This window comes from Eumetopias jubatus, unplaced genomic scaffold, assembly GCF_037043125.1.
Source record: "Eumetopias jubatus isolate StellerSeaLion01/CBP00866 unplaced genomic scaffold, mEumJub1_p1.0 scaffold_8, whole genome shotgun sequence".
Taxonomy (NCBI): Eukaryota; Metazoa; Chordata; class Mammalia; order Carnivora; family Otariidae; genus Eumetopias; species Eumetopias jubatus.
The window spans coordinates 136,217,115-136,230,173 of record NW_028274814.1 but is presented as its reverse complement, the minus strand read 5'-3'; the positions used below and the strand labels follow the sequence as shown (position 1 = coordinate 136,230,173).

Here is a 13,059-nt window from a genome sequence, read left to right as displayed (position 1 = left end):
GAGTGGATCACTTCCTCTCGTGTCTTACCACAGGGCCAGGTTCTGCCGGGTGGGTAGGACAGGGAGGGGCCCGGCGAGCCCAGAGATGCAGGGATTCTGCCCGTGTTCACGTGTTCTCCTCACACGTGCCCTGTCTTCTCTCCACGGGACGAGCAAGATTGTTTAATAAGGTTATCAGTCTTTTGGTCTAAGAACATGCACTGTTCTCCAGAAAGCTCTTTGAGCTCTTCAGTAAGATGTTGAGAAGGTTCACTTGTTAATGTGAAACACACATTCACACGCATGTAACATATGCATATATATACGTTATTATTGACTTTTCTCTCACCTCAAGGGAACATTTGAGACTGCGCTGTACTAAGGCAGTGGTGGGAATGGAAGTTGTAGGATGGGGGTGGCTTGCTCATTACCTTAGGGATTTAAAAACTGCAACAATGTGCTTTTCTTTTATAGGTTTGTCTGTGGATTTTGAGCCTCTGAAGTTGACCTCTGCGTTAAGCGTTCGCTGCTGCTCCCTCACTGCCCGAAGAGATGTCTGTCGCTTACGATGATGCCGTTGGAGTAGAAGTGTCCAGCGATAGCTTCTGGGAGGTACTGCCCACACTCGCGTCCTCATGAATGCAGAGACCAGGCTGATGGCGCCTGACAGGCCTGGCTTCTCTTGGCCAGAATTGGGGGAGAAGATGAGCAGACCCCAAACAGGCCAGGTCTCTGTGGTCCGATCCAGATGGCGGCAGGTGTGGCTAAGCTGTCAGTGGAGGTGGTGAACTTACCTGGCTAGAAAAGAGTGATAAAGAGGCTAGAGATACATGTCAGGGTCTTATCAGTCTGTCTGATCTCAGATCTTCCTTCTCATGCTTAGCCGTGACATGACTTGGTGCTGCATACACTTATTACTGGGCTTGGCCGGGGAGGCAGTGTTAGCTTCTGACTTGTGTGCGGAAAAGCGGACAGTGGTGATGTGACATCGTGCTGGACGGTGCGGGCAGCTGGCCAGAGGGCTGAACAACTGCCCTCAAGCCTGTCGGAGCATCTTCCTGCGAGTCTTGGCCCTCAAGGAACTCCTTTCCTGATTAGATATTGGGGGGGGGGTGGGTTGTGTTTTCTGGAAGTCACTCTTCCTGGGCCCACTTTTTCCTGCCTGCTGCTTAAAGGAAAGTCCATTTTTGTTCTTGTGGCTAAAATCGCTGGGGGCTTAGCGGAAGGAGCACTAGCTTTGCAGTTGGAAAGATCTGGGTTCTGATCCCAGCTGTTCCCTTGCTAGCTGTGTGACTCTGGGCAAGTTGCTTGACTGATCCGAGCCTCAGGTCTTCATCTCTGGGGCGGGGGGGTGATACTGGCCTTCGAGGGAAGCTGCAGGATGAAATGAGAGTATACACATCAGCACCCACATGGGTGCTTTCCCGACCCCAGACGCTCGAGCAGCGCACGAGTTGGGGAGGATTCTCAGGGTTTGCTGGGGACTAGCATGCATTAGTTTTATAGACTTTGATTGATTAGGTGTATAATTTTGTCTGAGAACAAATACCATGTGATACTGTTGTCTAATAGAGACTGTGATCACAGGTGCCCAGTTTTAAAAAAGATGGGCAAGGAACTCAAAATTCTGTTAACACTCTTCGGGGGCCTGGGTGGCTCAGTTTGGTTAGGTGTCCGACTCTTGGCTGAGGTCATGATCTTGGGGTCATGAGATGGAGCCCTGTGTCGGGCTCTGTGCTCAGTGTGGGAGAGATTCTCTCTCTCCCTCTTTCTTTCTCTCAAATAAATAAAAAAATTTTTTAAAGATTTTATTTATTTATTTATTTGACAGAGAGAGAGGAGACAGAGAGAGTGAACACCAGCAGGGGGAGCGGGAGAGGGAGAAGCAGGCTTCCCGCGGAGCAGGGAGCCCGATGTGGGGCTCGATCCCAGGACCCTGGGATCATGACCTGAGCTGAAGGCAGACGCTTAACCGACAGAGCCACCCAGGCGCCCCAGAATTTTTTTGTTTTTAAGATTTTTATTTATTTGAGGGGCACCTGGGGGGGGGCCCCAGAATTTTTTTGTTTTTAAGATTTTTATTTATTTGAGGGGCGCCTGGGTGGCCCCAGAATTTTTTTGTTTTTAAGATTTTTATTTATTTGAGGGGCGCCTGGGTGGCTCTGTCGGTTAAGCGTCTGCCTTCGGCTCAGGTCGTGATCCCAGGGTCCTGGGATCGAGCCCCACATCGGGCTCCCTGCTCCGCGGGAAGCCTGCTTCTCCCTCTCCCGCTCCCCCTGCTGATGTTCCTCTCTCACTGTCTCTCTCTGTCAAATAAATAAATAAAATCTTAAAAAAAAAAAAAATTCTGTTAACACTTTTCTTAAAGTTGGGCAGAAGGTCATTATCGATTTTTAGCTGAATACTTCATTTTATTAAAAGGATGTGTTTCATGAGCAGGTACTATGTGCTAGGTCCTTTTGAGGCTCCAGTGGGACATGTGACAACCCGAGTCCTTACCGCTCGGCTGGTAGTGGCCTTCCTGGTGGGTATCCAGGCCGGAGGTCAAATTTCAGTAGCCAGAGAGATGCATCTGCCCCGGGAAACATTCCATAGAAGGCAGCAAAAGTGACAGGGTGACGATAGAGTCACGGTTGGGTTCCAGCCACTGCATCAGTGGCTCCCTGGCATTGTTAGGCACATTCTCACGGCACAAGGGTGTTGGGGGGGGGGGTGCTGGCGGGGTTGGGGGTGAAATACCCGGAGCTGTGTTAGAACTGGCAGTTATAAGATACAGTTTGGAGGTGCCTCTGGGACAGTGCTGAAACTCAGGACTACCCCTCAGCCTCCATGTGCAGGTTCAGGTTCACGGGCCGACGGGCCTAGCTTGCTTGCCCCCAGGGAGGCTGTGGCCTTGCCAGCATTGCAGAAGCATTTGCGGAGCCAGCCATGGCTGTGCAGCTCCTTCCTGTGAGCTCCTGGGAGGCTGACCTTTGGAAAAGCAGGTCCTTGCTAGTTTCAACACTGAACCAAAACCAGCTAAAATCCTTTAGAGTTGTGGGAAAACTTTCTGTTTGTAGCTGCAGTGACATTACCATCTGGTACTAATTGGTACCCGCCTTGAGCTAGATGGTGGTACGGAGGCTGGACACACAGCGGGCCTTGTGAGCGATAGGCCAAGAGAGGCAACCGGACAGGTTCAGATGTGTCCTTTGGAGCCAGATGGCCTGGGCTTGACTCCATGCCGGGGGGTAGGGGTGGGGCACTACTTTGGGCAAGTTACTAATTTTTCTTTGCCTCAATTTCCCAATCTGTAAAGTGGGGGTAAAAAAGGTACCTGTATCCTGGTATTGTGAGGATTTCAGGAATGAACACGTGTAAAGTGGTGTAGGGCATCAGAATAGCTCTGTCCCTCTGATGTGGGAGCTGGAGGTCATCAGCACATGCATAGCACATCATCTGTGCCTGCAGGGTGCATTCGGCAGCATCATTTGAATTACCCAGTTGAGGGCAGAAACTGCTCTGGAGAAATTAGGTACCTAAAAATAGTGCTATTACAGAAGTCTTTAGCTGCTGCTTAAAAAAAAAAAAAAAAAAAAAAAAGTTGCCAGCATATATTAAATCAAGTGGCTTTAACAAGTCCTGTCGCTGATTTAAGCTCTCAGGCTCCCTGTTAAATTCTTAGCCGCGAGAATGTCAGTGGACAAGAACATCTCCTTTTGCCTGAGGGATGCTAAGGCCAGTGGTTTATTTTCTAGTCAGGCCCCGCTCATCTTTTGATGCTCTCTCTGAAATTACTCTTCAGCTTGTAGAAATCAGCAGTGCTGTCATCTTCCTCCTCCCTGATGGCTGTTCATTCAACGGAGGAGCAGTTCCTCAGGGGGAACCCACCCCATTCGGCTGTGAGTGACTTTGGTGCACGCTGCCAGCCGCGCATCTTCTCCATGCTGTCAGCAGGGTCCCTCTTTCCCATGGGAGATGTCTTCTTACTGATGTGACCCACAGACCTGTACAGATCTACAGAAAGCCTTGTGGTCTTGAGCTGGAAAAGTCCTTGGGCTTAGTTTTCCTCCTTTCCACTGAAAGGTACTTACCGGAATGGGTCATCTTTTGCATGCTGGTTATGTGCCTGCACAGGAGGGACATGATTCTGTCCTCCAGGAGCCTTTGGCTGTGACATTTGGAGGTAAGCTCTCATGGGAGGAGACTGACACCAGACAGATCATTGTGTAGAGTGCTGTAAGATTTGCTGGGGTGGGGGCACAGCAGGAAGTGGGGCTCCCGCTTGGGGGTGGGGCAGGCAAGTGCATTGGAAGATGAGCAGGATGTGTTTGCTAGATGAATGAGCGAGCAAGTCCTGGGAGGTGAGATCACCCACAGGAACTAATATCAAATGGAAGTGTTTGTAGGTATTTGGAGGGAACACTTTCTGTATTACCCAACACTTAGAGTAAGTAAGCTGTTTAGAAAAGAGAAGTGGGCTCTGATTCCCACAGTGAAGGCTCCTGGAGGAGAGAAGACGATGGCCCCCATGAAGGGGGAGTGGTCAGTGGAGCCAAGCCACAGTCTGCCTCTGAGTGTCATGGCGTTCAGAGGAGAAGGACCAGCTGCCTGGCATCACCAGAGAAGGCGTGTGGGGTAGATAGGGCTGGACTTTGAGATGGGATGGCATTCTGAGTTGGAGCAAAGTCTGGAAACCGGAATGAGCACAGCCTTGCAGAGGGCTGAAGACCTCGAATTCTTTGGAGCCCGGGACTGTTTTGGAGGCCAAAAGTCATGCGGGATTGGGTAGGTTGGGACCCAGGGGAGGCTGCTCCCCAAGTGGGTGACTTCTTCAAGTTGGAGCCTGGCGTGTTCTCGCAGGCTTCCCAGCGTGGGGTAGGGCAGCTCAGTTACTTCTGGCAAGTCTTCTGGCTCACTCCAGGAGCCTGAGGGCCCTCCTACTGTGTCCTCGGCTTCTAGGCCCTGAGTCTGGGTTTTCTCATAGGCCCTGGGGCCTGGTGTACAGAGACAGCTTAGGCTGCAGGTTGTGGGGTTTTTCAGGTGTCACCAGGGCTTCCTAGGAGAGCCTGGCCTTCTCTGCCTTCAGTGGGCTCTGGGCACACACAGTGGGTTTGTCGCCAGCAGGCCTGCTGCTGCGTGAGTCTCCGAGGCCTCCTTGGTGGCCAGGCTGGGAGGGCAAACTGCTAATTTCAGGAACTGGGTCCTGAATCTGCCTCATCCCCGAGGCAGGGGTCCTGCTCAGCTGTCAGCCATATGTGCGGTTAGAGCTCAGATCTCCCTGGAGAAGCCTGGCTGGGGCTGACCTGTACTGCACTCTCTGTGGGCACAAAGAGCCTTTGAGGAGAAGAGTATTTGGGGGATGAAGAGAACATAAGTATCTTGCTGAAAATGTTCTAAGAATGTTAGCCCTAAAGAGTTAGCATGTGACTCTCGGTATTTAGCATCGCCTTCAGAGAAGGCTCTCCCTGCAAGCTTCCCGTCCGACTGTGAAGACAGAGTATCACAAGAGAACATCTCCACATGGAGCACGGTTTTGTCTGGAAAGCTGTCCACATGGAATGGCATGCACCTTTCCCATCCCTCTAGAACAATTTTGTAGGTAACATATTTAGAAGATGCCCCTGCCCTGTGTGCGTGGGTTCCATGGAGCCTGATTTGGCACCTGCCATGGTCCAGACCCATGGCTGAGTCCTGGGGTTCCAAGATGAGTACCTAATCTGTGTTGGGCAGTTACAGGGCAGCAAGGGTGAGTGGAAGCACAAGGCACACAGAAATAAATTGCCTTGCCCCCACCTCCCCCCACTTTCTCAGACCTGGACCGAGTTCCCTGTATGATGGCCTGTCTGTGGGTGTATCAGCTTCGTTGTAATCCCGCTGTGCTCGGGCAGAGCTCCCAGCAGGGTGGTGGCATGCCTTGATTTCCCTGAAGTTTCTAAAGGAACCATTAATTCATTCTTTCAGGCAAACTAATATCTGTTGTGTCACAACCGAGCATTAGGGCACTGGCCTCCCCTGTGCCGTGTTCAGTCTGTTCTCTACCCTGAAGCCAGGCCAGCTCACCCAGAAAAGCAAACCTATATGATTCCTTGCCCTGGGTGGGAAGCTCCACTTTTCCGCATCACCTCCAGAGTAAATTCATACTCTGTAGCATAACGAAGGCATAAGCATGTGTTGGCAGCTCCTGGGCCGTCTGGTACTTCCTAAGGAGCGCTGCCCTGGGCTCCTTCTCTAGGTGCCTGTCCACAAAGAGCTGCCTCCCTTCCTGGTTGTCTTTCCTCCAACTGATCTCCATTGCTTTCCCAGCTCCTCCTCCAGGCAGCCTTCCCTCACCCATTCCGGCAGGTTTAGGCAGCCTTCCCGCATGCCCATTCGGTGTGTAGTCTCACCTTTTGCTTCTCCCTCTGGGCTCTGAAGAACCTGAGGCAAAGACATGATTCTCACCCGTGTCCCTGGGACTTAGTGTGGCGGTGCCTGACATGCTGAATGCCTGTTGATTTGAATGCACAAGGAAGTCAGGGAAAGGAAGAGGTGTAATGCTAGGTAACAAGACATGCTTTGCTCCTAAGCTTACAATGAAATATTTGGAATGAGAGTATGTATGCAAATAACCACAATAGTGAACAGAAATCATTCTTTCCGGAGACATTTGTAGAGCACTACTGTGTGCCAGGCCCTGTTTGAGGCCTTGGGGATACAGCATGAATAAAACAGACAGAAGTGACTTTTATTTATTTTTTTTAAAGATTTTATTTATTTGTCAGAGCGCATGTGCACAAGCAGGGGGAGCGGCAGGCGGAGGGAGAAGCAGGCTCCCCGCTGAGCAAGGAGCCCGATGCGGGCGGGACTCGATCCCAGAACCCTGGGATCGTGACCCGAGCTGAAAGCAGATACGTCCCCAGAAGTGACTTTTAAATGGTCCAGATGAGGCGCTATGAGGATGTGGAAGAGGCTCTCCCTCCTGAGTGGGCACGCCAGAGCTGTGCCAGAGGTGGCTCTAGGCGAGCTGGGACTTTCTGTCCCCCCACCCCTCTATCCCATGCATGGGTGTATGCTCTGATAAGTCATCAGGCTGCATGTGCTAAGCTATATGCATTGTCTGTGTAGTTTTAACACAGTGACAATGGCTAGCATTTATTGCTCTGTACCAGAACCCTGCTCTGGCTTATATGGGTGCTCTCGAGCCTCACGACTGTCTTCTGAGATTGTGATCTCCATTTTACAGGTTGGGAAACTGAGGCTTGGGTGGTTTTCTGGTGCCCAGCTTCACATAAATAGCAGGTGGTGGAGCTGGGATTCGGGCCCAGGCACCTCCCTCTAGAACTGCTCTCTTGCCTCAGGTCTCAGCCTCCCACGAGCTCCTCAGAGAAGAGAAATGTTCTTTTGCTCTGAGTGCCACATACTTAAAGCTTTTGCTAAAGCATGAAGTCACACCCTGTCTGGGGTCAGATCTGGGTACCGCCGTTTGCTAGCGTATGACCCCGAGGGCTCAGAGAAGTGAGATATGTATAGCCTGCCTGGTTTCCTAGGCAGTGACATGACCTTGCAGATTTCTCCTCCCCAGGATGGTTGCAAGAATCAGTAACCCGCACAGGGCCAGGGTCCCACGATTCCTGAGCCTGAGTGGCATGTGGCCTCCTCATTTAGTCTGTTTCTGAGCCCCGCATGCGAATGTTGCTTGCAGGGGAACAGGCAGAGGTGGATGAGTCAGGTGGCCTCTCATCTTGGTGCCAGCTTCTTCCTCCCCTGAGTGCCATAGAAAGAGCCGTTCCTTGAGAGAATTGTTTTGCTGTCAAGCTTTTCCTCTGAAGATAAATTATTTTCTCATTTGATTTTACTGATGTCAAAGTAACTTGTGTAAGCAGTGTAAGATAAAACGTTTAACCTTTTTACTCAATAAACAAATTATACAATTTTAGAGCTGGTGGGCTCTTGAGTGCTTAATTAGACTGTGCTCGCTTAGCTCCATAGAGACATTTGTGTACAAATGTTTGGGGCTGGCACTGAGGGACCCAGGTATGGAGATGGGGTAAGGGAGCTCATGGTCTCGTGTATGTGTGTTGTGTGTTTTGGGAGGGGGGCTGGTAACAGAAATCAATGAAGGTAGAACCAGGGATTCGGATGCAGCGGACTCAGGGGGAGATGGGATACTGTGAAAGCATCCATTTGGGGAGGGGATGGTCACGGAAGGAAGGGGGCATTACCTAGAGGAAGTGCTATTCCCACTTTCCAATCTGGCAGTTTCCCCACCAGGTAATTTGGCTTCGTATCCCAGAGGTTTGCCTGATTTCAGACAATTCTCTAACTGTCCCCACCTCCTTTCACTGTTGGAGTTTCTACCAAAAGCTGCCAGGCCTCAGCAAGCCCTTACTTAGAGACCCCGGGGAGGTTAGCGCTGCTCTCATGGCAGGGAGGTGCCACACATCCAGTGCCTACCTGGAGCATGAGGGGGAATCAAAGAGGGTGTGACCTGGTCACTTGCCAGCCGTGTCCTCCGGCTGTTTCCTGGGCACTTGGCCTAAGGACAAGTGTGTGTGAGTGCCCCAGAGACCGTGAGCTCCAGGGTGGAGTCTTAGGGGTGACGGCTTGCGGGGAGGGTGTGTGCTGTGCTCATGGACAAGTCCACGGGTGTCGCTGGGCCTTTGTTGATGTCTGAGCAGTATGTGCCGAGGGCGCGTAGAGCAACGAACCCAGCTGACCACCCTTGAGGAGGAGTTCAGTTCTGAGATAACTTTGTTTCAACACCTCCTTCCTCTATACTTTATGTGTTCTGCCTTTGGAGTTAAATCTGCGAACTGGGATTTCTGGGTTTCTATGTCTTCCTGTTTTATTTGAATGCTTAAAGATCAATGATGTGGTTGATCTTTCAAGTTGTTGAAGTTTGGGATTTGTGCTTTATTTTATTATTATTTTTTAAAAGATTTTATTTATTTATTTGACGGAGAGCGAGAGAGGGAACACAAGCAGGGGGAGCGGGGGAGGGAGAAGCAGGCTCTCCGCCGAACAGGGAGCCCGATGCGGGGCTCGATCCCAGGACCCTGGGACCATGACCTGAGCCGAAGGCAGACGCCTAACGACTGAGCCACCCGGGCGCCCCAAGGGATTTGTGCTTTAAAGCTACCGTGTAGCACAGGGCGCCTTTGCAGGGTGAGGAGCCTCCTTTTCTTCACCCTCCTACTTGATGAGTACAGTGCCAGGTTCGGAAGGCAGGGCCGGTCTGCATGGGGAGTGCGAGCTGAACACCGGAGCTGGGCCTGGAGTGAGGCCCCGGGGCAGTGGCAGGACTGGTGCGGGGCAGAGTCAGCCAGAGCACAGATCAGTGAACAGGAGCCGGCCAGCCAGCAATTTGGGTCTGTAACCCTTGCAGAGTCCTGCCGGGTAGGTCGCATTGCCCCGTTTTGAGGATGGCGGGCCCAGTGAGGTTAGGGCTAGTCCAGGTGCTGGTTCGGGGGAGCACCAAGGTGAGGAGCTCCTAAGACCCTCTGTTCCAGTGCAGGGCAAGTTGGGAGTCCAGAGGGTGGGTGCACTGAAAGGCAAAGGGGAGAACTAAGTGAAGTGGAACCCTGTAGAAATAAATGAGGACTGCCAGAGCAGTCTGAAAGCAGGGCACAGACGCGATAGTTTTCAGAGATACTCCGTATTCCCCTGTGCTGTCAAGCACACAGCACATTTCACAACCTAAAATCCACAGTGGCCCCGTTTGGAAAGGAAAGTTCAGAGTTGGGGTTTGGGATAGGCTGAGGTAGGAGGTCCTGCGCTGGCACCTGGGGGACGCCCTGCTGGTGCATGCAGGCTATGGCCTCTGTCGTGTGCCTCTCAGGGAACATGGCGGGGAAGTGGTGACACGGCAAGGCCCAGGCTGGAAGCACTCCCAGCCTGCCCGGGACGCAGGTAGACTCGGGTATAAACTAACTCGGATCCCGGATTTGACTGAAAGCCTTGTCAGCATAAATGAAGCAGCAGTGGGGCTCTCCTGCTGGATTGTGCTTGCATGGCTCTTTCCAGATTGGCAGAAGCGTTAGCTAGCTGCTCATTTGTCATCTGTGGAGTTACTCTCTGATGGTGCTCTAAGAGTCGATTCTTTTTAGCTTTTGTGAGGAGAGCTGGAATGACTCACTGGATTAAAAACTTGGTAGATAAAGGCTCATGAGTTACTTCATTGCCCATGCTGAGCTCTAGCTGAGCACTTAGCAGTTTCTCGGTCCCTTCCTGTGCACCTGGAGTGGGGATTCCCACCCCCAGCACCATTCAGGCATTGAGAAGGTATTACGGGGTGCCCTCTGGGTGCCTGGCATGGACAATGGGGAAGAATGAAGGCTCAGTACTTGCCCTCGAAGCCACTGTTAGCACATTTGGGCATGCAACAGTAGATGTCCGCACAAGAGTAACAAGGGAGGGATGAGCTGAGGGGGAAGACTTCCCAAGGGGATGGGGTCTCGTATAGCTCATGCTCTGTGGGCCTTGACACCCTGCCTCAAGCCTCCAGAAAGCAGCCTTGCCCCTCAGAGTTCCCTTCTGCTCTTACCACAAACATCATTTCCTTCAGGCAGTCCCGATCACCCAGAGTGTTCCTTCCAGAATTTGTGGCCATCTGTAACTGGGTTATTTATCTCACCGTAAGTCCCAGGAAGGTAGGGACTGACAGTTTGTTCACCATTATATCCCTCGTCCCTCACATAGTCCTTGGCACAGAGTTAGGTGTTCATTATACATTGGTGTGTGGCAAGAGGGTGGTGCCAGGCTCTCAAAAACTGAGTTGTGAGGGCTTCAGGGGTAGCCAGCCAGTTAGTAGCATTGCCAGACTCTTCAGTTAGAAATCCTGGAATTGCAAAGGGCCCTTGGAGATAGATCATCTAGTCTTGTCCCCCCTCTTCATTTTGTCTCCCAGTGGCCAGGTCTGGTCAAGTGATGTCTGAGCCAGGCTAAGAGCACACCAGGCTGGGAAGAAACCCACCCCAGCCCAGTGTGTTTAGCCCTTATGAAATCAGTTCTACCTCCACCCTACAGCAGAAGAAACAGAAAGTTGGGGAGAGAGACCCATACAAGGTAATTTATTTGGGGGCAGGTCCAGATCTTTTCCTCTCCCTGCTGAGAGGTGACCTCATCAGAGAGGGCAGGGGGCTGAGGGACTCAAAACAGGTAACAGAAACTCATTCAGACAGTCTCCCTGCCGTCTGCAGGACCGTCATTAAGGAATCCCAGAAGGGCCGTCTTCCATCCTTGTCTTTCCGAAAAGCTGGTTGAGAATATCCTGGAGCCTCTCAGTGTACTTTGTCAGCTTTGGATAAAACATTGGACTCTGACTCCGTGGACTTGCCGGGGGGGGGGGGGGGGGAGGGACAACACCAAGGGCTTTTCCTTCTGTCCGGTCAGCACAGCACAGCTGGCTCGCCCTTGAACCCGCCTCTCCAGGATGTAGAAGGAGCAGCCTTTAGGGTCACAGGTTAAAGGGCATGAGCCTTCTGAGGGTGAAATCAAGGTCATCTTTGGCAAGTGGTCTTAATAGTTTACAGGTTTGGGGTTCCTGACGTGAGCCTTGGTGGCACACAGTGGAATTAGGAGCAGGGCCCATGCCTTACTTCTCAGTCTTGAACTCCGCCTGTGGCCTTCCCTGGGACCCGTGGGCCTGGTTGGAAGCACACATATCACCTGACGACCCATTAAGTCTTAAATTTACCCTCTCTGGAAGGTGGGCTCTGCCTTTTCTGGCTGCATGATCATGGGTGACTTTGCCTCTTTAAACCTCAGTTTCCTTTTCTGTAAAATGGGAACACTAATAGTACCCACTGCCAAGGATTGTCACAGGATTAAATGAGGTGGCACATGCCGAGCTGTTAGCACACTGCCTTGAAAATTGTAAACATGCTCTATTATGATGCTCCTGCTGATAAAAAACAGTGTGTGGTGCCTGTGGCCAGAGGCTTGCAGTCCAGCTAGGGCAGAGAGGCTAACATGCACGGCTGTGACCCATGTGGGACACGCTGTGGCTGCAGGCCATGGGGACAGTTGTGGAAGGGTCCTCGTGGCTCCCAGGTGGACCAGCAAGCAGGAGCCTGTGGTGGGGAATTGGTCTCGACTGTCTGCAAGTGCAGGTGATGCAGGCGCTCCTTCTTGGTGGTCCGGCAGGGACAGCGGGTGTCAGGGAAGCCTCCGTGGGGAAGACAAGCTGAGCCTTAATAGAAAGCTGGAACTGGGGCAGGTAGAGGCTGGGACTCCACACCCACACCCTTCGCCGGCTCTCTGCCTGCCTTTGACAGTAGTCCCTTTCCTAGTGATAGGACGGTGTTAGCCGGCTCTTGTGAAGCCTCTCGCCTGGCTTTGTGTGCAGCTATTTTTAATTCCCATCGAGGACATCATGCTGTCACTTTGTTTCTCTTTCTCCACTGCTGGTGAGGTCTGTGCGGGTTGCAGTGTCTACACCTAGTCCTGCACTTCTTGCTGCTTGCCTCCACGTTGGTATGCGCCCCCCCCCTTCACCCACACATCCCCCAGGTAGAAGATCCAACGTGCCTGTGGCCCAAGAGAACATTTCTGTGGGGATATGATGCAGGGACAAAATTGCTAGGTCCTCATGGGGCATGTGTATGCTTAATGACTTAATTACTGCCTGCTTGTTCTCAGGCCTGCCCCAGTCTGTTTTCCACCGGTGTGTATAATAAGGGTCCTGTGTGCGCCCTCTGTCCCACACTTGGCGTTTCCCACCCTTGGGTCTGCCCTTCTGTAGGAGTGAAGAGCTTTGTGATCATGGGCATCCCCCCAAGTTGTACAAGGGTGAGCCCCTTGCTGCTGTGAGCCCCTTGGACTTTGCTTCTCTCTGAAGTTGCCCTAGTCATACCCTTTGCCCAACTTCCCTCAGGGCCTGTCTTTTTCATGTTGATATATAGGACTTCCTGGGATATTGCCTTTTAGTCTCTTGTCAATTTAGACATAGCAAATTGGGAAACAGTGTTTGCAGTCTGTTAACTTTGTCCATGGTGTTGGTTTCTGAAAAGAAATCCTTAATTTTTGATGTAATAAAGTTTATTTATACACATAGGCACATGTGTATGTAAGTATTTGTTCAGCTTTGACTTTGGAAATTTTGTTTAAGGGTCTTGCCTG

The 13,059-nt window shown here is 51.7% G+C and overlaps 1 protein-coding gene across 3 annotated transcripts in view; it reads left to right on the top strand.

Moving 5' to 3' along the window:
• The window catches only part of PACSIN2 (protein kinase C and casein kinase substrate in neurons 2), a 132,331-nt gene that overhangs the window by 93,077 nt on the left and 26,195 nt on the right, over positions 1-13,059 (top strand). For all 3 annotated transcript variants that reach the window (XM_028115315.2, XM_028115316.2, XM_028115317.2), the window contains one exon: positions 454-591. In XM_028115315.2, the coding sequence (XP_027971116.1) occupies positions 532-591 (60 nt within the window). In that variant the 5' untranslated portion in view covers positions 454-531. The remainder of the gene's footprint in view (positions 1-453; positions 592-13,059) is intronic.